The sequence below is a fragment of the Dicentrarchus labrax genome, unplaced genomic scaffold (genome assembly GCF_905237075.1).
Source record: "Dicentrarchus labrax unplaced genomic scaffold, dlabrax2021, whole genome shotgun sequence".
In the NCBI taxonomy this organism is placed as follows: Eukaryota; Metazoa; Chordata; class Actinopteri; family Moronidae; genus Dicentrarchus; species Dicentrarchus labrax.
Genome location: NW_026136722.1, coordinates 25,607,991 through 25,633,196, shown reverse-complemented (window position 1 = coordinate 25,633,196; position 25,206 = coordinate 25,607,991). Strand labels below are relative to the sequence as shown.

The 25,206-nt window shown below is 40.3% G+C and overlaps 2 protein-coding genes across 3 annotated transcripts; both read left to right on the top strand.

The window, feature by feature from the left end:
• The first annotated feature begins 491 nt into the window (after positions 1-491).
• Positions 492-7,974, top strand: pyya (peptide YYa). The gene is made up of 4 exons (XM_051389218.1): positions 492-612; positions 3,478-3,665; positions 7,371-7,451; positions 7,556-7,974. The coding sequence occupies exons 2-4, from the start codon at positions 3,478-3,480 to the stop codon at positions 7,578-7,580; spliced, it is 294 nt and encodes a 97-aa protein (XP_051245178.1). The 5' UTR covers positions 492-612; the 3' UTR covers positions 7,581-7,974.
• Positions 7,975-11,360: 3,386 nt separating this feature from the next.
• On the top strand, positions 11,361-22,485 carry mpp2a (MAGUK p55 scaffold protein 2a). 2 transcript variants are annotated; one of them, XM_051389127.1, is made up of 15 exons: positions 11,361-11,477; positions 11,594-11,637; positions 14,563-14,611; positions 15,225-15,325; positions 15,444-15,599; positions 15,711-15,881; positions 16,516-16,623; positions 17,046-17,165; positions 17,562-17,693; positions 18,222-18,324; positions 19,396-19,464; positions 19,943-20,104; positions 20,248-20,450; positions 21,678-21,806; positions 21,957-22,485. In XM_051389127.1, exons 3-15 carry the CDS (start codon positions 14,581-14,583, stop codon positions 22,131-22,133), a joined length of 1,662 nt encoding a protein of 553 aa, XP_051245087.1. In that variant the 5' UTR covers positions 11,361-11,477; positions 11,594-11,637; positions 14,563-14,580; the 3' UTR covers positions 22,134-22,485. The 2 variants fall into 2 exon arrangements, with proteins under 2 accessions (XP_051245087.1, XP_051245086.1); XM_051389126.1 differs by lacking the exon at positions 11,594-11,637.
• The last annotated feature ends 2,721 nt before the right edge of the window (positions 22,486-25,206 follow it).

Below are 25,206 nucleotides of genomic sequence, written 5' to 3'. Positions count from 1 at the left end.
GTTTCTCACAAACAGCATCTGAGCAAACGCAGATGTAACAGTTCATATGGAGGAGCGATTTGGACATGTAAAGATAGATTTCATTGATTTCCCATGTAGATGTTGCTGTTTCTCCTTCCTTATTAGAGAGGTCATAGGTCGAGAGGCTGTTAGAAATGTAGGAATTTGCAGTCTTGATGGCACAGTTTGGATACAGGTTGTATTTTCAGGAAGCAGATGGAAATCCACAGTAAACTTTATTTGTTTCCCTCCACTGATGCAGCTTTTGAGTGTCATGGCCCAAAATGTCATCTGTTAACTCAATCAAAAACACAAGACTGACTGAGTAATGTCTCCATCATCACCATCTGACGCATTCGGCCTGTTCACCCACCCTTTCTCTTCACACACACGCGCGCGCACGAATTCACGCACGACCTTGGCGCAACCCCTCCCTCCTCCGGTTCGGCTCAGCTATATAAATCTCCTCTGTTTGGAGTTTGGAACCAAGGTGCAGCGACCCGCAGAGTGAAGACTGATCGAAGAAAACAATCGCACCAACGAGACATCCGCTGCTGTGAAAAACCACCTGTGGTTCCGACCTCTACCTGTAAGCTCCAAAGTCTTCTCAAAGTAAGTCCTCGCACTCTCACTCTGACTCCAATAGGAATAAATATGTGTTAATAGGCCGTATTCTGTGCATAATCCTATATAGAACTGCATTCGTAGAACTGGTCGAGGCAGACGACCACCCACCTAGAGCCGAAGGGTCTGTCCTAAGTTTCTGCCTTTTAACAGGCAGTTTTTCTTTGCCCCCGTCGCCAAGTGCTTGCTCATGGTGGTACTGTTGGGTCTCTGTAAATAATGTTATAAGGAGTTCGGTCTAGACCTGCTCTATTTGAAAAGTGTCCTGAGATAACTTCTGTTATGAATTGGCGCTATACAAATAAAACTGAATTGAATTGAATTCGGACGGATTTTCTTAACAGTTTAGAAATACCTGCAGACCGAATAGAAGAGAATTTCTGTGAGCAAGATTTTCTAAATAAAAGCCTTCTTGATATGTTAAATGTTTTGTTCAGCCAATGCTTTTTTTTCCTTAAAGTTTTTTCTACCATCGACTGAAAAAAGCTCACAATCTTTGCAGTCAGACTGTTAGTTCAATTACTTTTTCCAACTTTATTTATGACTTGTCAGGGTGCGCAGTTTGCAGGTTAAACCTAAAGTGAGCTTAAAAAAAAAAAAAAGAAAAGCATTGTTGCATGACAACAATTTTAAGGAACTCTAAACATGAACACAACATTGGCGTTAAATTGTGCGCTTCACAGCTCTGAGGTCGCGTTTGTGCATGAAGTTTGAGTGAAATCTCACCTACCTGAGGTGAAGCCGTTCAGCACCACGGACAGCGCCAGATCCGAACCACACAGACAGATGCCAGTCAGGTCTCCTCACTGCGGCCATATGCAGAGCCGCTCTTTAAGAGGAACAGTCAGATACACTCACTTTTCTGTTTCAAACATCACAGGCTGCAGTCGAAAATAGCGCAGTTGTAACTCATCCTGTGAACCTGCAGTCGCTCTGTAATGTGGAGGAATGAGAGCAGACAGAAGGGACCTGTTGCTCAGTGTAACTCGACTCAATCTGTAAAAAGACACCTGCCGCTGCATTTATTATTGCATGAGGGTTTTAAACATAGGATGAGGGATTACATACAGTACAGTAATATTAAATAACGATGTTATTATATGTTATACACTTTATTTATTGTCTCACAACTCAGACGCTATAATAAAGATTAGAAAACTCAAGGAATATGGTAAAAAAAGAGTGTAGTTTACGCATTCAACACAAAATTGGCAGATACATACTGTGCAGGTGGGCAGAGCAAGATATTAGTATTAGATTAGTAGTCATAATAATAAAGTTATAACACAGTTCACTTGTTGCATTGTTCAAATAGGCTTTCTCACATTGTAACTTCATCAGAAGCACTCTGTTTTAGCCACAGGGGCGGCAGCCGGCACCCAGTTTGGTGTCAAATGCTGTCAAATTGAACTAATTTATGTAGATTAATTTTAAAAAGAATGTGTTGAAAAACGAAAATGAATGAACTGATCTGTTATGACCACATTTTAGACTGACTGATAGTCTTAAGTTTAATGAAAAAAGGCCTGATTTTGGGGGAAAAACGTCTGAAGATTTGGAAATAAAGCAATTTATTGATTTCTGATGCCATTTCTATTCAGTGCTTTACTAATGTGCCACAATAATATAATGTTTGTGACTTCAAATACTGATAAATGTGATTGTTGCTGCCCTCTGGCCGCCCCATGAATATTTGTGTGGATTAGCCACCACACTCTATCAAATAATATGAGATTAAATTAAGTTAAAATGACAACAATAATGTTTGGAGGACTGAGAGCCATGGATCAGAGAGGTATAGTTTATTGTTATAGCTGCTTTCAGAAAATGTAATTAGCTGGCAAGTTGTTATTTTATTTCTGTTTGTATGTATTTTTAATATGGTTATTTGGAACCGCAGAGCAGTCAGCCCAGTGATTACGAGAGTGTCAAGTGAAGCCAAGAAGACTGAGATTTTGACAGGCGACGAATACTTGAGTCTTGACCATTATTATTAGTAGCAGTAGAATCGGTGATTGTAGGAGTCTTAATAATAATATTATTAATAATATTAATAATAATAATAACAATGATAATAATAGCCGTAAAGCTCACATAAAAGAAATTATACAACTGCCTCTTAATACACTAGAATGGAAATTAAGCTGTTCCAACAGCATACCGAGCATCATTAACATATTTTACATTTTCATACTGACTTAAAATATGTCCATTTCATAACAATCATCAACCCAACAGCCTCCCTGATGATGTGTGAAATTAGTTTCCTCCACTGGAGTCAATCCATTTTCTTCATCCTCCTCAGGAACTAAACAACACTCAGCCAGGGGAGTCTGACAATAAGTCAATCTGCAGCCCGGAGAGGTCTTTTTTTTTCTTTACATGATACATATTGACTTGTTTAGCTGCTTCAAACACCTCTATTTACTCGTCAGCCAACTGAGCCTGAGCAGACATTTTCTGGGGAAAACAAACGACAACCCTGCGCCCCTCCGGGGAGGTTTGACACGCATCGCCCATTTTTCTCATTAGAAACGAAAGAGAGAAAGTCTATATCAGCCCTTGTGCCTCCATCATTTTCAATTTCCTTTAGAGTAGAGGTGTCGTGGGATTAATTCAATCAAACATCTGTGATAGGAGGCAATATTTTCTTTTAGTCATTGATTTTTTTTAACAAAACATATTACTTATTTTCAACTTTTTCATCACTTCGACCAATGATACAATGGAAAACAAGAGTTTGCCACACTTCAATTACCACATTAACCATCAATAGAAAAAAATACATTACAGAATCGACTGAGACATTCATTTAACTTCCCTAATTCCCCGCATCTTGCTGCCCTGTTACAGATGGCCGTGATGCTGAAGCCCTGGACGGTGCTGGTGGCCGTAGTGCTGTGTGTGCTGGTGTGTCTGGGAACACTGGCCGATGCCTACCCCCCCAAACCTGAGAACCCCGGTGAAGATGCCCCACCCGAAGAGCTGGCCAAGTACTACACTGCCCTGAGACACTACATCAATCTGATCACCAGGCAGAGGTATGCACACACACACATACAGTACATATACAGCACACGGTATGGGTATTTGTGCACATACACTGTTTGTTTAATCTTATATATCTGTAGTTTAGACAGCCCAATAGGCATATAAGGACAGTGGTAAACTGTCCAAAATGAGGAATCTGCCTGTAAGAGGGTGTAGCTCTCAGGTAGGTTTAAATTAGGAATGAAAATTATTTGTGAATCCTATATTTAATATTATATTTTAAATATTATGATTATACAATCATACACTGTAATATGTTTAAATAAGGCAAGGCCCTCCTAAGACATGTTCTGACCCTCCAAATGTGTTGATTTAAATAAAATTCCAAATCAATCATTAAGATAGCAATTTCCCAATGCACTAATGAACTCACTGGAAGTGTGTAAAAAAATTGCCAAATATTCTAGACACATTATTATTTTTGCAATAAAGGACTAATAAATAAAGTAAGGGTAAACTGGACACTTTTGACCCACAGCAATCTTTTTTTTTTTTGTCTTCCCAACAAATCTGACACGGGAATAAAGTATAAATCACTGATTAGAGTAATAAATCCCTCCTCTATCTAAACTACCCTCCCTTTAGCTAAAATAAAGTTGACAAACTCTTTTCTGTTCACCCCTCCCTCCCTAATAATTTCCATACAGTCCCTAAAGATAAATCTTAAGGTTATGGAGGATCCTCATTAGGATATATAAAGGTATGTCTGTATCGTCCTTCTGTGTAATGGATATGGATTCTGAAAAATGAAACTAACCCTTCCCCAAACTTATTTTCCGGTCTTAAAAGTGTAACAGCAGCTGATCTGAGTCTTTTTTGCTTCTTCCCATTTGCTCCTTTAGTCCAAATTTCATTTTGCTTTATTCAAGCCATTATAGTGACCGAGTTCTATGAGTTTCCCGCTCATACTTAAGCCCAGAGCTCTGTCGATGTGTGATGCACTCCGCCCCTACTCAACCCCCACAGCCCTTTGCCCGCACACAGGAGCTTAGTAGATTAGATTACTGGCCACTCTCCAAAACCTCCAGGCCTCCAAATCAACGGGACCAGAGCAATAAAATCAGCACAGATGGACCCAAGAAAGAATCCCAAATCCACTTAGTGGGGCCTGAGCCGAGGCCTGCTGCTCGCAGGTATAGAAGTCGGTATGGAAATGTCAGAAGGCATATTTTTTGATTTGAAGCAGTCTGGCTCCTGAGCTATTTGTTCTTATTCATGAAAGCCAAATAGGTCGTTGATATTTAGATACTTGGTTTAAAAAGGACTTCTAATGCCATAGAAAGTCAATTTGTTTCAAGTTAAACGTTTTTACATTTCACCGGCGGTTGCAGATGAAGACATATGTGATAAGAGAACTCATGGTTCTATGAAGGTTTTGCTGTATCAGATAAAAGGCTGGGTAATGTGATGGCTGTGTGCTTTAGGCTGTGCTCACAATTAATGGATCTGGGCTGTCAGGAGCCTTTGGTGCATAACTATATACAGCAGTTCATAGCATTGTATAATTGGACAAATATACTATAGTGGGCTCTTTATTAAAGACATGAAAGTAGAGCTGTTGCTACCACTGAGGTCATGTCCTCTGTATTTTTTATGGGAATACTTCAGCTTTAACTCCACTGTAAAACCCAGTTAAAGTTAGTTTGACTCAAACTGTTTGAGGAAACCATTTAAGTTGATTAAATCAAAGAATGTATGCATTAAAGATATTTGATTTGAGTAGAAGTAACTCTAAAATATGTATCATTAAAGTAACTTGTGTAAATTAAGTTAATTGTACTAATTCCATTCAGTTAATTGAAGTACACTCATATGCAACATTTCTACAAACTCAATTAAAATGTGTGAACAGAATTGATCTGAATAATTAAATCCATCTTCTTTTTACAAATGTTACCGTCAAGTTAAATTTACTTAGCATCCACAAACGCACTGTCAAAATTATCACAAAAGTGGCCAATACATTTTCATAAATAAAAAAAAAATAGAACAATCCTAAGCTATTCAGCATTATACTGCTTACATTTGTATAATTATATTAAGTCTACTTAAAGAAAATGAGTCAGTGGACTTTTACAAAGATTATACTGGGGTTATATTTCTGACAATCGCCATGAAGATTGAAGAGAACAACAGGCAAGAAGAGGCAAATTGGCTCTGGAAAGCGAGAGTAAGAAAGCCTCAGGAAAAGAACAGAGAAAGCTGACATACAGAGACAGGGAAAGACAGTCAAATAGAGAGAAAGACGGCCAGACAGATAGAAAATAAGAGCAGGACCAACCAGGGAGATATATGGGTCCAGACGGGCCATTATCAGAGGGGGTAACATTTTACATCCTGATGCGTCGCACTGTGTGACAGCTGAGGCAGGGTGCGTGAGCTGCTCGATTGCTTTCCTACCAGGCAAGACACACACACACACACACACACACACGCACACACACCTCTGTGTGTTAACGAAGCATAAGATTGGGTACTGGGGTCATAGGGGGAGGTGGAACAGGTGGTTGATGGGAAAACAGAGGAGCTGCAAGTCGCGCTGCAGGGGCTGTGTTGAATAGCGCTGTTTAATGCACACACACAAACACACACACACACACATTACCAAGTAAACTTTCTGTTAAACGGCTCTGTGATTTTGCATTTGCGGCTCTCTGTGAGCCCCTGGTTTCCTTATCAAGAGAATCGTAAGACTCATCCACACATGGAAAAGACACCCTCTTACGCACACCGGCATTAAAACACACACACTCTTGCGTGCACAGTCTGAAACTGACTGTGAAATTAAAGCATTAAGGATAAAGTGATGGGAAGTGAACCAATATATTAAAAGGCAGGCAGGCAGGCAGAGGAGGACACAGATGATGGACAAAGAGAGACGAGAAGGCAAAAAGACACATTTGTATTGAATTGTCAGAATGTATGACATAAACTCTGCACTTGATTTAACACAGTGAACCACCACGACCACCAAAACCGAAGATTTTAAAGAGGCTCCTCTATGAGACAGGAAGCAAAGTGTCATGGGCAAAGAAGTCTCAGTTTTGAAAAACAGAGTTGCTTTCATTTGTCTCAGTCACAGATTTCATCCGATTTCACACGTAAAGGTCACAATTGAGTCATATGAGTCATGAGGAGGGCTGTTCAGCCTGTGAGGGTCATAGTGATGTAATTGGGGTTCTAACAGAAAACTTGCGTTACAAACTGGAGGTGTGGAGTTTGACGGGGGATGGCATTTAGCAGGCTGGGAAGATCTAATCAAAAGATCCAGTATCCATTTCCTTTATGGGAAATCGTTATGGGATCCAGGGTTTTGACCCATTAGTGAGTAAAATCCAAGATATTTCGACCATCCTCTGTTTTGTTTAAATCCATCGATCAATATTAAGTGCAATACTGTATATGGACGTAGCCTCTGTAACGTCACCCATAGGTTTATGAAGAGCCGTTGGGAAGCTCAGTGTAGTCGCTGCCACTCAAAGCAACCACGCCCTTAATTATGCATAACTTTAAGCCTTAATAAAGCCACTTTAAGGTGGGGCTAGATGAAAAGTCAGGGGATCGCCAAAGTTGGTTGGATTCATCTTCTGGACACCATGGACATCTGTACTAAATTTCATGGAAATCCATCCACTACATGTCAATACATTTGCCGCTAGGATGGCTAAAAACTGCTCTTCTTGGCTCTCTCCCAGGTATGGAAAGCGTTCAGCTCAGGAGGATGTGGTTGCAGAGCTGCTGTTTGGTGGCGACAGCAACAGAGACCAGAGATCAAGGTAAAGACCCTCACACACATAAGCTGAAGGAGTCATGTGACCTGTAATGTAATGTTAACAATTTATACAAGCAATTAAACATTCCTTCTTGTGTTCTTCCACAGATACGACGAGTCCTACATGTGGTAACTCCGCCGCCCATCTCCCTACTCATCGGGCATTCCCTCTGGGTGCATCCCACAATGCATCTGGAGGGGCCGAAATGTGCCTCTCATCCTCTGATCCATGAACCCGACCCCAACTGACGACCATCACTGACTGGGACACAAGCTCTCTCTGTCTCTCCTGTCACTGTCTCTCATTACAACAAAATTGTACATAATTTATTATTGAAATAAAATATATACATATGAGATCAGAGCTACTAATCAGTAGGTGGAACTGTGTCTGTGTGTGTGTGCGTGAGCATTAATGTCCCTCTGCTGTCCAACACTGTTTAGAGGAGGAAATTCTTGTTTTACTGTTGCTACTGTAAAAAGGAACATCAGAATCAACGAATAAAAACGTTTCTGTGTGATTAAAATTTGTTGATGAATCAGGAAGTTTTTGGGGGATTTGGGGGATGATGCTGTGGGTGTGTAGAATTTACTCATTTTATATCTGAGTCTGGACCATAGACTGTATAATAAATAGTGGATGGAGTTTCTGGTACTGAGAAATTAGGACAATGCAGACGTACCTGCATTGATTCTAATGGCCACCAGGGGGCAGCTCCATTGGTAGCAAAAAGAAGCCCGGGTGCATGTAATGTAATAAAAAAATGACCCTACTTCTCAATTGACTTATTAGCCGAGTCCAAGACCATGACTAGCTGAGACCAACTCAAAACTGAGTCCAAAGAGGTTCAAGTCCAAGTCAAGACCAATTCAGAAAAAAATGGCTTTTGCCATTGCCAATGAGCTGAGCTTTGGCAGCCCGGTATATGATGGTTACTATGGATTTTGAATTAAACCAATGGCTGTTTTCTAAACAAGAGCATTCCATTTTGTTCTGAAAGAGGAACTTCCAAAATACAACAACTGTATATTGCTGGACTCAGTCAAGACCATGGCCAAGTCTGAGACAAGTCAGAGTGCAAATACCAAGTCAACAAGTCTGAGATAACAGAAAAAAACTTCTCGAGACTAGACTCAGGTAAACAGCACTACATTTAGTAAATGATACTCCCATTTAGAGTAAAATAGACCATAAAGCAGGGTATGCTTTAGGGCGTGGCTACCTTGTGATTGACAGGTCATTCTCATTGAGTCCATCCAGCTCAATGCACGAAAGATACTGCATTGCCTATTTCTTACCTACAATCTTGTCAAGGTCTAACAAGTCTTACAAGTCTAAGTAATTTCCTGAAACAGCAGGGCACTGTAGTTTTTAGCAAACGTTACTCAAACAGGAGGAAACAGTGCATTTGTTGGGGACCATTTTCAGCAGTGGATTAATACTAATCCTCTTTGTTAAGAATTCATCACCACTTTAGATTTAAGACTCATGAAGATTGTTAAAAGGACTGGCAGCCTCTTAAGGGCATCTAACTTGCTTCTCACTTCATGTCCCATTGGGTTGCATCTACAACATCTGGTTCATTTCCAGCACATAAAAAACAAGGGGCACTCTTCTTCCAGAGCGAACAGATGAAAAACTGTGTGGATTCAGGGTCAGGAGGACAGACAGTAGAAGGAGAAACTGAAGGAAAGATCAGTTCCAGTACATTTAGCCTCTTCAGGAAGGGAGAGACATTGGGGTTAATGAGAAATCACAAACACTAACATTAACATTAGTGCGAGACAAAAGCTGCCAACCGCAAATGTCCTCATGGTCAATTACACCATAGTTGGGACCATAGTAAAAGTTATAAGCAATAATGTTGTGTTTGTGGTCCTTGGATTTACAACACATTTACATTTGTAGAGTAAATATAATAATAATATATATAATATAATAATAACATAGGATAATATACAGTACATTTGTTTGTCAGTGAATGACTTTGGCAAATAAAGTCAATGTATTTTTATGTGTGGTCCATATAATATGAAAAATATTAAATATTTATTTGGTTTTCCATATTTAGTCACCTTCATTAATGTTTCAAGCCCAGTTTGTGGCAAAGGCAATGGTTATCACTCCAATACCTTTCTACTAAAAATATTTTAAAAAATAATTAAGTGGGTGGCCATTTTGTACATATTCTCTGTCTTTCTTTATATTATTTAGTTTTTTATATATATATATATAGTCAAGACTCAATACACCTACAAAAGGTGCATTTTTATTTGTACAAAAGTAATACAATTACTCATTTATTTATGGCACTACATTACATTTTTAATTAAGGGGTATGTCGTGGGAAGAGCAGGAATAATAGTGGGGTAATTACAGCAATAATAACAAGGTAATGATAATATCTCAATACTCTCAGAGAAAATACAAGTATTATTCTGTTATTAACATATTTTTTGATTTTCTGCCCCATTATTACCTGGAGATATTTTTACATGTTATTATCCTCAAATTTCTGCTCATTATTACACAAACACAGAAAATAAACCCCATGTTATCACAAAGGACACTAGTAGCACCCAGGTTGTTCCCAAGATATTGCTGCTGTCTTACCTTGTTTTTACTGAGCTATAATATGAAGTAATACCCACCACTGCTCACACCAGAGCTCGCCAAAGCTTTACAGGGCCTTCTTGATTTTAAGGTAGTAGTTCATTGATTTCTGTGAAGAAAACTTAATTAAATTGTTATTTTTAAGGTTTGGATTATTATTTAAGATCTAAACTCCTAAAACCTGAACACAAGCTAAATTTACAGAGGCTTTCTTCTCTGCTTAGCAGCCTCGTCCTGCATTGGAGATGTACGCAGTTTTTACTACTGAAGAGCTAATAGAACAATGGCCACATACCAGAAAGAAGAAACACTGAATCTGTCAAAAAACCTATTTAGTATGTATGATTGTTAAACATAAAAAATACAGACAGAGAATTGTACAAAAAGTAAAAAATATCAGAAAATAGAAAAAAAAGGAAATAATCTGGTCAGAATTCATCCAAATCGCTCGTTTTACACAATTCCTGCTGCTATTGTGTTCCCTTTTGGGATTCATTGTATCATTGTATCATTTATCAGTTGTTCTGTTATGGTTATGCATTAAATATGATATGAAATGTCTTCAACTATGTCCCTCAAGGAAAAAGGTTGGGAAGCATTGGTGCATGCCCCAAATACAACAGCTGACACACAAATCAACTCAATGTGGGTGTAATAGTCAAATGTCTCCACTGTGTGCCGCTGTTGCACTGTTTTCACATATCGCAGACCTACACCTACTGCTGCAGCATCCTTCCAACTACAGAGCTACATGGGAACTTTGGATGATATTTTGTTTAGGGTTTAAGGTCAACTGACAAGATTAAGTTGAAACATTTTGCTCGAAATGAAGGGGCACGTCAAAACTTGAAACTTCTGACTTTTATTTTAGCACAGGCCTGTTACAGTGCCTTTTCATGCCTTGGATCTCAATTTTAAGCTCTCTGGGTTGTTACAGGTGCCACAGTTTCAACTCTGGCTACTTTAAGTAACGTTAACTTCATAGAAAGGCAGAGAAAATACAACAAACAAAAACAATGCACCTGCCATTTAATACTCCTATAATACTCGGTCTAGGTGTCAAGTTCCAAGGAATATGTACAATTTTACCGGAAACGTTTCGAGTATGCCTTCAAAATTAGGTTTAAATGTTAAACGTATTAAACTTTCACCCACTTCATGGTGCGTACTGTATAGTTTAAGTCGTACATGTTGATTCTCAAGACAAAATCAATCGTTTAACATCCGTTTTTTAATTGAAACTTCATATATATTTCTTAAAATAGTTTTATTCTGAAATGTTCTAGGAAGCCACGTCCATTTCCCTGTAAGAATCGACACCATCACGGTCGCTGACGGCTGAAAAGAAACCAGACGACAACAAGAAGCGCACGAGACATCCCAGACAGTGGGAAGCCTGCCTCATTGTGTTGAAAGGTAGGAAAACGGCTTCTTATTGAGCGTAGCCACGGACCTGCGCGGCTTTACTCTCACATACTACAGTCGCCATTGAGCATCTTGTGCTTCTTTTCCCTCTTTCTCCTCCCTCTGAGGCTCGTGAGCTCAGCTAACGTTACACTGGACTGGCTTCACAAAGGTGCGTACGTGTGCGCGCGGGACTGTTTGTATATAGTAGCGCTACCAGGGCGACATATAAGCTAACGTTAGCCAAACTGCGTTGTTTTCGATAGCATCTTGTTTGTCAGGGAGCCTGTGTGTGTGTGTGTGTGTGTGTGTGTGTGTGTGTGTGTGTGTGTGTGTGTGTGTGTGTGTGTGTGCGCGCGCGCGCGTCATTATGCTTTGTTATATGTGTATGTGACCCCTGAGACCACTCTTAGAAGACCCCTCTCTCTCTCTCTGTGTGTGTGTGTGTGTGTTGTGTGTGTGTTAGGTGAGGGACACACTTTGAGGGCTGCCAGTGATAGAAAAGTTAACATTGTATAAGGTTTAATAGAGTAGAGCTCATGAAACACACTCAACTGATAAACGTCAAAACAAAACGTGACAAAGCACTTGCACACACACACACACACACACACGCACCCCCTATACATTACACCAATTATGGACATAAAGATTATCGTAAACATCATTCAAATATGGAAAATGAACGGCATTGTATCTTAATTCATGAATCCTTTTAAAACAAATATGTTCACTACACAACACAGTTAAAACCAAGTTTTTGCAAGAACACCTTTTGTGTACTGTTTGTGTGTGTGTGTGTGTGTGTGTGTGTGTGTGTGTGTGCGCGCGCCCCAGTGGCAACATTGGTTTCTTTACATATTGGTGCAGCTTAGCAGATGGATGATGGTGGGAGACGCGGGGAGGAGGGGCAGTGATGGAGAAGGGAGGGTGTAAACAAGGGAGCAGGATGTCAGGAGGGGAGAGGGGGGCCATCAGGGGGCATCAGGGGGGCGTGTGAGTGAGGGAGAGAGGAGAGGGTAGGGGGAGTTGATGATGTTGAGAGAAGGAGACGGGGGTAGAGGGAGGAGGGGAAGAGGATGGAGGGAGAAAGGTATGAGAGAGGAGGAGAAGCAAGGTGAGGAGGAAGAGGGAGGTGGAGGGTAGCAGATGGAGTTCACAGCAGTGTGAGATCAGTAATTAGTGTGTGTGTGTGTTTCTCTGTGTGTGTGTGTGTGTGTGTGTGTGTGTGTGTGTGTGTGTGTGTGTGTGTGGGTGTGTGTGTTTGGCTCTTCTTATAGTCCAGGTGATGGTAGCTGAGCAAGCTTTTTCTCTCCTACTGTTGTGTGTGTCATGAACTGAACATTCATTAACTGTTAGTTGTCGTAATAACTGCAACATTTTCATGATATTGTGTAAATAAAACTAAAGTAGAATTAGTAAAATGATTCCACTGTATAGAAGTTTTTCCTTTCAGTATTTAGTTCTGGGTTTTAGGGGATGGTCTGTAATAGTGCTTGTTACTAATAAAAGTTATTCTTGAGAAAAGGCAATTTGGCTGTTTTAGAAGAACGTGACTGAACAGTTCAGGACCAGACACGCTTCTTTTCTTCTCACAGCTTCATATCACGGCTAATAGCCAAGAGCTTAGTATGTGTAATCCAGTTTTGTCTGGGTCTAACTTTTAGTCCACCTTCCTCCTCCTGTCCTGTGTCCAGCTGGGTCTAATAAAAACCACCCAGTTTCCAAATCCTGAAAAATAACAAAGAAATGTGTCTCACAGCTGTCTACAACTGGATTGGACTCGTAGTACCCAGAATTAGTATCTTGTAGTGTTTCCCATCACGTGTGCTGTCATCAGTGTGCATACAACCAGTGAGACAGATCAATGATAGAGGCTGATATATGGATGTGAATCCTATCTTTTACAGATCGTGATTTACATCCAGGCATCCCTCCATCCTCCTCACAAGCATCATCCTCGCTTTCACTCTCTCTCCGGCTCGTGCCTGAGGTGTTGTGTAATGCCTACTCTAGCATACGTAGCAATGGGAATGTGTGTTGTGTGTGTGTGTGTGTGTGGAGGAAAAACTGAAGGAGGGCGGGTTTCCATGGCAGCTATGAGCTATAGCAGCAGTCATAGCAACACAGTGAGATAGATAGATAGATAGATAGATAGATAGATAGATAGATAGATAGATAGATAGAGTTAAAGCTGCAGAAGTAGAGGGGGTTCCATATACTAGTTAAGGGGGTGTGCCTCTTTGTTCTTCTCTCTCTCTCCAAATTTCCATTGTATTGTCTGTTGTCATGGCAGTGTATAGATTAGTTACGCCCACATCCCCCCCCCATTCACTTTTGTGTCTCTCAGCTGCTCAATTCCAGAACGATCGCTGGAGCTCCGCCCTCCCATGCTGATGTCACAGCCTGCCGTGTATGCGTCGTACTTGTGTGTTTTTGTTGTGCTGTGTTGTGGTGGGAAAAGGAGGAGCTTGCATATGACGGCTGTAGGGCGATAATACAAACACACACACACACACTGGTTGTAGCTTCATATTCACAGATATGAGAGCGGTATCAGTCTTCTCATTTAGAGAGAAAGCAAAACAGTGTTTTTCCAAATACTTGTTTCTTCCTTTCACCGCGTTTCCTTCCACCGCCTTCGACTGTTGGGTTCTGTATCGGCACTGAAGCAGTGTAAGGGTGAAGGGTCTTGCTTAAGGGCATCTCTACTATTCAGGGAAGGAAGAATCAGCGTTTCTTTTCTTCCTTTCTCTCAGCAAGAAAGCGAATAAGCATAATTTCACAAAAAGAGTGCAAACTCTGATGAAAATGTCGGGATATGTTTGCTCAACTAGATCAGTATGTTGTCTGATGTAACATAAACAGTACTGCATGCGTCTTGGGGAGTTTTGACTTGGCATGGCCATTATAGGCTGAAACCCAAGTGTAAACCTATCCTGACTGGTACTGTTTTGAAGACACTTTAATATTGAAAACCTATTATTTCCAAAATGTCACCTTTTCAGCTGCTAAACCACAAAACTTCACACTCTCTATTTTTCCCACTCTTAATTTCCTTTCTCTCTCTCTGTATCTCTCTTTCTCTCTCTCCCAGATTGACCGAAGCACTACCATGCCTGTGGCCTCCACCAGGACAGAGCCTGGTGAGATCAGACACCTTCCTCCACATTAGCTTCTATCATCATATGATTATTCGCTGTGTTTTCTTTATTCACGCCCACCGTTCAAAACCAGTTTACAAAAGGGCTCATCAGTGTGTGAAAAACATATACCAGTACAATTATATCTGACTTAAAGTTCCAGTGTGTAACTTTTAGAAGAATCTATTGGCAGGAATGGGATATAATATATAAGTATGTTTTCATTAGTGTATAATCACCTGAAAATAATCGTTGTTACCTTAGAATAAGATGTTTTAATTTGCGAACACCGTGGGTTGCTTTCCGTGGGGTCCGCCATGTTTCTACGGACGAACGCTGGCTCTAGATTTTTGCATTTTTTGCATGTTTTAAAGAAACTAATATTTCACCTCAGTAATACTGTAGTGGAGTAGTGTTCGACCAAGGGACACTGAGAATGAGGGACTGAAACCAACACTAGGATTGTTTTAGTTTTCTAAAACTTGCAGAACATGTGGAAGATACTAAAATAAAATAAAAACCAGTGAGCTTTGATTACATCATGTCCAGAGGTCGAACAGCTACATCAACAAGTATCTTCTGTGTGTGTGTGTCTGTATTTGACTGTGCGTTAAAGTGCCCCAGATGTTGGACGCGATGAGTGACAGCACCAACAGCTCCACCACGGCCAACGACCTGGACCTCATCTACCTCAAAGGCATCATGGAGAGCCCTCTGGTGTGGTACACACACACAAATGCACACACACTTTTAATTACAACCATAATTTAGATGGACTTACACACATACTTGGAAAGCCGCATCTCTATCATATTGTTGTGTCTTTGTGTGTTAGGAACAAGAGGAGAGCCTGAAGGAGCCGCGTCTGTCGCCAGTGAGGGAGAACAACGTGGAACTCCTGCAGGAGATCCTCAGAGACCTGGACCCCTTCACACATCACTCCAATACTGTAGCTGAGCTCACCAGCATACTCACACAGCCTCACTTCCAGGTGTATTTTCTCTTCACCCAGTTAGTCAGAACAAAAACGCAAATAGTGTTACATATTTATGGGATCTATTTTATGTCTAACGTGGTTTTTTTTTCCTTTTTGGTTTGTCAGTCTCTGCTGGAGACTCATGATTCAGTGGCGTCCCAAGCATGTGATAGCCCACCCCCCAGCCCATGTGACTTTGTGGATCATGAGCCGGAGGGCGCCCAGAAACACAACCTGCACCCGCCTCCCGACGCAATCCGCATGGTGGGCATACGCAAAGTGGCGGGGGAGCATCTGGTAGGTAACATTAAAATAAAAAGATACACATTTATGACTGTATGCTCAAGGACCTCTCATGATTGAGTTTTTGACATTTTTGAAAAACCTATTTTGTTGATAGCTCTGTTTATCTATATAAATTGGCTGCTGACTCATCACTCCTTTTAACCAGCTGGCAGGTGACTGCAGTATTCACCATTTTACGTTATGCGTTACGACATGGCAAAAGGCATTTCTGGAAATGGGCTTGGTTAAAAACAAGGCTTACCTAGCCTGTTGCAAGCCACATTTGGACCTTTGTTGTGGCTCAGAAACCAAAATCCAAAGGCCGAGCAGGGAAAAAATAATGCAGCTGGGACACACCTGGCAGATATCATCACTCTACTGTGTGCACTTTTCTGATTATAAAATTCCCCCTGGGATTAATAGTATTAAAGTAAAGTATTTCTGATTCTGATAAAAGCATTTAATCAGTGACGATGCAGTGAAAATATTGACATTGTAATAAGAAACTCAACAGTTCCTCATGCCTGAATGTTTTTAGTATAACAGTACACAACAGAGGGTTATGTGTAGTTTGTCTTTACTCACTACAGTAGAATTTTGTAATCATTGATGATACAAACAATAGCCTACATTAACTGTGTTTCAGGGTGTGACCTTCAAGGTGGATGGCGGTGAGCTGACCATAGCCCGCATCCTCCATGGTGGGATGATAGACCAGCAAGGACTGCTGCATGTCGGAGATATCATCAAAGAGGTAAGAGACCACATTAACTAAGTATACCTTTACTGACCGCTTCCATTTTTTTTTTTATTTTGAAACCCAAAATCACTGATCACTCCAAAAACACTATATGTCCCCAACTAGTGTGTCTTAAAGGAACAACACATGCTCATATCTTAGCGACCAAATATGTAATTACCAATGACCAAAACTGTTGGCCGTTTGATTTAGGAAAAGATCATGGTTCGTTATCATGTGACTGATCCTTGACTGATCTTAACTGTGGAGTGCCTCGCGGCTCTGTCCTGGGTCCTCTATTTTACAGTTTTTGGCTCACCAAGCTTTTGTGATACTTGTGAACTTCTTGCTTACCTTTGATCTTGCATTAAAAGTGCTGCAAATTTGCTTATTAATGTGTCAGTTCATAAACTTTCGTTTGTCCAATGTCTTGGCAGGTGAATGGACGAGAGGTGGGCCAGGACCCCAGGGTTCTGCAGGAGGAGTTGCAAGCAGCCAGTGGAAGTGTAGTTCTGAAGATCCTGCCCAGCTACCATGAAGCCATACCACCAAGACAGGTGACTGATACCAACAGTATACACAGAGTAGACGCACATTGTGGCTCAGGTGGTAGAGCTCGTCACCCACTAATCAGGTTGGTGGTATGATCAACGACTCCTCCCGCTGAATGCTGAAGTGTCCTTGAGCAAGATACTGAACTCCAAATTGCTCATAATGCTGTGCATCGGGCTTTGCCATCACTGTATGACTATGGGTGACTGTGACCTGTAGTGTACAGCGCTTTGGGTGGTCGGAAGACTAGAAAGGCGGTATATAAATGCAGTCCATTATGACTGTTTATGAAATAGCCAGAAATAATATTCAATATGAAGCATACATTGTCAACTGCATCACAGAGGACACAGAAACAGACAAGTGTGAATATTGACCTGTTTGTATAACTGTTTCTCCAGGTGTTCTTTAAGTGTCACTATGACTATGACCCAGCCAACGACAACCTGATTCCCTGTAAGGAGGCGGGCTTAAGGTTTGAGACCGGAGACATCCTGCAGATAGTCAACCAGGATGACGTCAATTGGTGGCAGGTGGAGTACAAAAACAGCATGTATGAATTTGTATGAATAGATTTTTTAGAGCTGCAATGATTAGTTGATAAGTTGTCAGCTATTAATTTAATCGACAACTATTTAATCAATTAATCGTTTTGAGTCATTTTTGAAGAGGAATGGAATGGAAAAGGAGATGTCCAAATTCTCTGAGTTTGGCTTCTCAAGTGTGAAGTGATTCTGGTTTCTTCAGTCCACTATGACAGGAAACTGCATATCTTTAAGACATTTGAGGACATCACCTTGAGCTTTGGGAAACAGCGATCAGCATTTTTTTTTTGATTGACGACTTATCGATTAACCGAGAAAATGATCAACAACATCAACAATAATTATTAGTTGCAGCCCTAATAGATTTAAATTTATTTGTGTTCTGCTGATCCCACAGCAGACTGAGACCACATGACCATGAGTCTTTTTGTTGACGTATATATTTTGTGGTGTGTGTGTGTGGGTGTGTGTGTGTGTGTGTGTGTGTGTGGGTGGGTGTGTGTGTGTTTCATACAGGCCCGTCATGTGGAGGGTGGTAGCGCGGGGCTGATCCCCAGTCAGATGCTGGAGGAGAAGAGGAAAGCGTTTGTCAAGAGAGATGTGGAGCTGGCGCCTGCAGGTAACTGGAACAAAAGAATAATAACAAAAGAAAATATGGTCGATGATCAATGAAAGAATGATTATAAATGAAAAAAATGAAAGAATAAAAGTGGCACATAATGATGACAGGGTGCAGACAGAAGAATAAAGAAAATAAACCTTTTTAATTTTTCATTTCATGCATGAGTAATACATGAAAACACTTTAGAGCTTTAAGTGGGATTTATTTAGTTGACTTGAGAATAGAAGGTTTAGCTGGTAGTACTTACTGTTACTGTAATACCTTCCCAACTGTACATTGTTTGCCATTGTTCCCATCTGTTTACACTGCCACCTGGTGGTGAAATGCCAGGTCTGCAGCTAAATGCCAGGTAAAAAGTTTTAGTTGGTACCCAAAGTATCAATGATCAGAGGAGCTTTAATAAACGCCTAATGAAGAACTGTAAAACAAGTAATATGATGTCTGAAGAGGCTGCAGACGTGAAATATGCAAGAGAGAAGATCAAGATGATAGTAGAGGCTATAGTAGAGGATGACATGAGATGTGAGAGTCATGTTTTTCCAATTCATCTTGCTAATAATAATCACCACTCTTCAGGGGAAAGTTAAATGAGAAGATTGATACTGGGTGGCAGTAACTTCCTGTAGTCTTCACTGGTTGCAGTTATACACTTGTGCGAATTAAACAAGTGAGATAAAACGTGTTAATCAGTGAGCTTTAAAGGTGCTGGTGGCTGTAGTTATTTTGTTTCCTTAGTATTAATGTTCTCATCTCGTCCGTTCTTCTGTTAGTGTATTTCCCAAATGTTGAACTTTTCCTTTAATAATGTTAAACTTTTCCATGAATCTCTGATGTTTCAGTCAGAGACACTTATGTTAAGGAGCTGTCCATTTACAGTAAATGGTTAGTTGGCAGAAAAGGCTCTGCTCTTTAAGGGAGCTCCTAAAATATCTCAGGGTATTAGCAACATGAGGTACCCCTCTATGAATGTGATTGATATGATATCGATATGATAGTCCGCTGATGATTGCGCCAGTAATTAATAATGCAAGTCTGACTTCAGTGCCTGATGCTCCATTTATATGACAGGAAATCTTTGTACTGGTGTTGGTGGGAAGAAGAAGAAGAAAATGATGTATGTGACCACCAAAAATGCAGGTAAGAAAGCTTGTCCCGTAAAACACATTATTATTAGTTTGGCCCTGTAGTTAAGTGATGATAGTGGTTTTCTTTACTATAAAACCTGAAAATGTTGAAACTGATTACATCAAACGTTTTAAGTAACACTAACTCCATTTTGTAAGTTAAAAACATTTTTGATTAAACAGCTTTTACAAGTAATTTTCAGTGACACTGACTTAATTTAGTAATTATTTGTACTGTGAAAACAAAACACCTAATAAAAAGTATTGAATCAGAAAGGTTTCTTTAACTTACAAAATGTAGTTAGTGTTACTTCAATTTTCTAGAAAAAGCTGCTTAAGAGTGTTTATTGCAAAACTTTGTTAGTGTTACTTAAAATATTGATGTATTTTATTTTTTATAGTTAAAAAAACTTCCAAAACGCGTTCCAGTGTTTTAAATCTCTTTCCCCCCTCGCTACTTTCTGTCCTCCTCCTTTTTCTTTGCCTCTCAGAGTTCGATAGACATGAGATATTGCTCTACGAGGAGGTGGCCAAGGTCCCGCCTTTCAAGAGAAAAACTCTGATTTTGATTGGTGCCCAGGGTGTGGGGCGGCGGAGACTGAAGAACAAGCTTTTACTGAGGGATCCGCTTCTCTTTGGCACCACCATTCCATGTATGAAATCTGACATTGTGCATCATATAGCATATAGCAGATTGTGAGCATAAATGATTTAAACAAACTAAGAGCTGCTTAACCCAAAGGGAGAGGGAAATGCCTGTGTGTGCATAAATGACTGGGTTTTTGTGTTTGTCCAGACACCTCCAGGAAGCCCAAAAAAGAAGATCGCGAGAGTCGGATGTACGCTTTCACCAGCCGCAGCAAGATGGAAACCGACATTAAAAACGGGCGCTTTCTTGAACACGGCGAGTACGACGGCAACCTGTACGGAATCAAGATCGACTCCATACATGAGGTTGTGGAGGCTGGACGCATCTGCATACTGGACACCAACCCTCAGGTCCGCACACGTACACACACACACATTAAGAAGCAGCTTAATACCCTGTTTTAGCATGAACACGCCCCTTACACAAATGGCTGCAGGAGCAGTGAGACCAAACAGAAACAGTACCGTTAAACCAAAACATAAGGCTCACTTGGAAAGTGTGGTGATACTTCTTTGTGGGTTCATCAAGTGACCTCTTTCACATTACTCACAGTCATTTTAGGCATTTTTAATATAAGAATATGGCCTACACAAAGAAGAAAGAATGAAGGAAATCTACGACAAATAGGGGTCCCATACGTCCTGGAAAAGCAGCAAACACTTTGTACATTTTCTTTTAATAGACTAATGGGTGAGAATATGTAAATCCTACTTAATTTGAACTCTTACTTATGGGCTGTGGCAATATAAGGTCTACCGGTATGTTATATGACTGTTAGCAAGTTCTGTCCTGTATTGTCAGGAAATCCCCTGAAAAATGTCCTGGAAAGGTCCTGGAAAATGATTTCTTGGGGAACCCTGTGAAGAAACACAGACATCAGTCAGTATCAGTCGTCCTGTCCTCTGTCCTCTGCTACTCTGCCAGCAGCTAAGCTTACATTTGCCAGTTTTTAAGATACATGGCAAACTGAGCTTATCAGTTAGACTACATACAGACAGCTTTGCTTTCAGCTTGTAACAATTCTCTATTAGCCGAACTAGCATGCTGTGCTGCGAACAGAGGAGGTCTGTGTGTATGTGGAGGAGCTCTGCCCCAACAGAGAGCAGTCAGAGAGACCCTGGTTCTGAACCCATCCCTAAAAAAACGATGTTTCTTATTCATTGCATTTCAGACTGTCCTTTGTACATGTACCGTCCTTTGTGAAAATCATAACTTATTTATTATTATATTATTAAGCCATATTGCATTTTTGAGCCTGTAAAGTGTTTTGGTCCTTCATACAGTAAATGAGTTTGAGAAAATATTAGAAACAACATTGTTACACAGACCAATACGGTTGCAAGAATGTGGCATTTACAGATGTTCATATTCTCTCCAGTTTATCTTGAAGCTGTCCAGTTCAACCAGTCTGTGATCCATTCAGTCAGCTGAGTGTCATGTGTCTTGCTCATGGCTTCTAATATCAACTGATGTTCACTGTGACCAGTCTCAATCTCCAGCCAGTTGGTGGACCTAACCCAGCTGTTTAAACTCTCTAAGACACTCTTTCTAATCCACTGTATTTGTGTTCATTCTAGTCTCTCAAAGTGCTGAGGACGTCAGAGTTTTTGCCCTATGTGGTGTTCCTTCAGTCTCCAGACTTCGAGGTGCTCAAGGCGATGAACCACTCAGCCGCAGAGGCAGGGGTGGTTACTAAGACACTGACGGTAAGAAACACTTCCAGTATGTTCATGTAGAGAAAACAAACCTTTCAGGAAGCAGCGTAGACCTCAGTATAAACTGAAAATAGTTGATAGCAGAGGTCCTGGGAGTCTAATAAGAACATGCTAAACCAAGTCACGTGCTTTCCGTCTCAGGATGAAGAGCTGCAGAGGACGTGCGACGAGAGCTCCAAAATCCAGGCGGACTACGGCCACTACTTCGACCTCAGCATCATCAACGACAACCTGGATGAGACCTACCGCACCGTCAAGGCCGCCCTGGAAACGGTTTCTAAAAACCCCCAGTGGGTCCCCGTCACCTGGGTTTTCTAGAAAGAGAACAAAGGCACTGAAATATACTACTGTGTAAATAATGGAAGTTCTTATTGAGAGTTCCAGAGAGATGGAATCTGACAATAGCTGTAGCTTAGCATCAGAAAACTCGTTGCAACCAGCTTTGCATGACAAATTAGAGTGTGTAAATAAGACATCCATTATTTAAACAGGATTATATTTGGGCAGGGAGGTGGGGAAGGAGGGAACAGAAAGAAAAGGAGAGAAGGTGGAAAAGACAAATTAAGTCCTTCATCTCAGACATTCACTGATTTTACCTGGGCACATCAAGGAGTGTGTGTGTGTGTGTGTGTGTGTGTGTGTGTGTGTGTGTGTGTGTGTGTGCATGTGTGCGCGCATGTGTGTGCGTGTGTGTGCTCGCATGTGTGTCCCTGTTTGTGCATGGTTTTTAGAGCCAAGGCTTTTGTATGTTTCTAAATGATTTGTGCCATAACTGATGATCATCAGCAGATTTTGTCATCGTTTACATTTCATGATCAAAGAGGTCAGTACTGATGGTAACACTTAATAACATAATAGCTATAGTAACATTTACTAGCAAATCCTATTTAAACCCTATTTCTTCCGTGCAACTAGCCAAAAATCTTATTTGACTATCACAAGCAACTCTTGAGTTGCTGTGTAAAGCACAATAATGCAGAGGTTTCCTCATGTTAAATCAGTTTTAATTGGAGAATGTTATAGTTAACTTAGTGTTACCTAATATAAATTACGTGTGATCGAGTGCCAATGACAAGCAACCTCAGAGCCAATCTGTCCTCTGTCCGGGTTGTAAGCATAGTCCGCCTTTCATATCTTGCTCTTTATTTACTGTAGTTACACACACACACACATACACACACACTCTGACACTCACTCCAAGAACACAAAAAATGATACAGGCAATGAAAAGACAGAAAGCTGTACAATATGCACATTCATATATGAAATTCACTTGGTTTCTTAGTAGTCAGAGTAAAAAAAAAACGCCTCTAGAAGCTTGGGGGTCCACTGGAGAATTGGTTGTATGTCAGCACTGTCATTTATTTATTCATTCATGGTTTGTTTGATAGTGACAGATACAGTAAACATAGGCTGAAAACAGCAATCCAATGCAAGTACCATAGTGTTAACAATGAATGCTAGTTTACAACACCCAGGAAAACGTATATTTCTGGTTCAGAAAATATTTTATTATTATTTCCTCTAGTCATTGTTTGATTCTGTCGGAATTACTTATATTTGTGCTACTTTATTTTTTAAATGAAAGTGACAGATCATTTTTTGGTTGAACTGATCGCTGTAGAAAAATTCAGCTGTTGATGAAGGCTCATAGCTTTAATTCCGACGTTTCAGTGCAAATCTGATTGACCCTTCCTAAGTCCCACCCCTTATTGCTCTGTGCTCCAATAACATTTGACCAAGCCTTGGACCTCGGTCAACTTTCCTTTGCTCAGATATGATATGTGCTAGGCTAAGCTAAGTTGGAAATACAAGCACATGTTGAATATGATTAAAAGATGAAAGAAACATACATATAGTCACATTTTATGTTAGCAAGCTAATGTTACAAAAACTTCGGAAAACTAGCTAGCTAACTAAGTTAGCGTTTTGCTGCAGAAGATAAGTGACATTTGTGTATATGTATGTGTGTGTATATATATATATATATATATATTATAATCACTTTTAACCATGTTCAAAATATACTTGTCTTTTCAACATAGACGAACCTAGCACATATCTAGTAAAAGAAAGGAGAAAGTTTACATAGGTCCTAACTGTGGCTTGCTCACCTGTTGAGCATACGGTGATGGTACACATACGTTTCATGAATAAACTGTGAATTTAGCAACCAAGCTAGGCTAACAAGCTGGATTAAGAGTTTGCTAAGTTACTCTTAGCAGGCTTGTTAGCTCGGAGTGCTTTATTTTCCCTCTTCAGTAACTTTTGGTGTACCATGGTGAACAAAATACCAGGGGGAGTAAACAGAACAGCAGAGGGAAAACAGGCAATCTCAGAGAACTGCCAAGATAGCTAGTGAGTTAGCGGTTATCTCGCCAGCCACAGCAGTTCACCAGCCAGCCCTGCCAGTGTAGTCACTATGTCAGCAAGCTTTACAAACAAATGTTTTGCAGACATAAAAATTAATTCTGCGGTACCACTTTCTGGTGTGGCCAGGAACATGTATTAAATAATCGAACATTTGCGAGAAGTCAGTCAGTTATCATACAGCAATCAAACAACATGTTGAAACAGAACTACCTATCAGATGTGGCACAGTTGATGCTGACGTGATGTGGCAACTCACAAGCTTAGAATGTCTAAACACAAAATCAGTCAGATTCTGGAGTTGAAAAAGGATCAGTTCCCAGTTGACATTGATCATGAATCATCATCATATGGTTACTCAAAATCTAAAAACCCCCAGTATGGTTTATGGAGGAGGCATTCCATAGTTTGATATATACACATAAACATGCATACATACATTGTACAGAAGCTCTATTTTCTACCGACGTTGTATTTCAAAAGTATTTCTGTTCAACACTCACTATCATTCCTAATTTGCACTTTTTATTTTGTAGTATTTATGATATGATATGTAAACAGTTTGTAGATAGCATGTAGATACACAATGATATAATAGATACTGATTTAGTAGGTATGAGATTCTTGCCTAGTATTTACAGTATGTGACACTTCAGTGATAACTGTCAGAATGTCATCAGTAAAGATATATTTACAGTAGCCCCTGAGTGAACAGCACAACAACAAAAATGTCAGAAACCCAACAAGTTCGAAGAACTTCAAAGTAAGTGTGGAAATATAGAGACAGTTTAAATTTAAAGACGTTTGAGTCCTCTCTTTTTCTTGCTTTTGCTTTTCAAATGTTGTGTTGTGCACTTGAAGGCCACTGTACATGTAACACTGTCCATGGTGCCAACTGCAGAAAGCTCATTGAGCAGCTTGTTTGTACTCAGATCTTTTATTGTGGCAGCTACTGAATACTTTTGATGCACAATGAATTGTTTAGCGATAAATGAGAAACACAGGTGCATTAGAGGAGACG

Bases quoted from the DNA above. Each gene is read 5' to 3' on its own strand.
- pyya (XM_051389218.1), top strand. From the start codon at position 3,478: ATGGCCGTGATGCTGAAGCCCTGGACGGTGCTGGTGGCCGTAGTGCTG. The intron at 3,666-7,370 runs GTATGCACACAC...GCTCTCTCCCAG, and splicing joins AATCTGATCACCAGGCAGAG to GTATGGAAAGCGTTCAGCTC. The intron at 7,452-7,555 runs GTAAAGACCCTC...GTTCTTCCACAG, and splicing joins AACAGAGACCAGAGATCAAG to ATACGACGAGTCCTACATGT.
- mpp2a (XM_051389126.1), top strand. From the start codon at position 14,581: ATGCCTGTGGCCTCCACCAGGACAGAGCCTG. The intron at 15,326-15,443 runs GTGTGGTACACA...TTTGTGTGTTAG, and splicing joins GCATCATGGAGAGCCCTCTG to GAACAAGAGGAGAGCCTGAA. The intron at 17,694-18,221 runs GTGGAGTACAAA...TGTTTCATACAG, and splicing joins ATGACGTCAATTGGTGGCAG to GCCCGTCATGTGGAGGGTGG.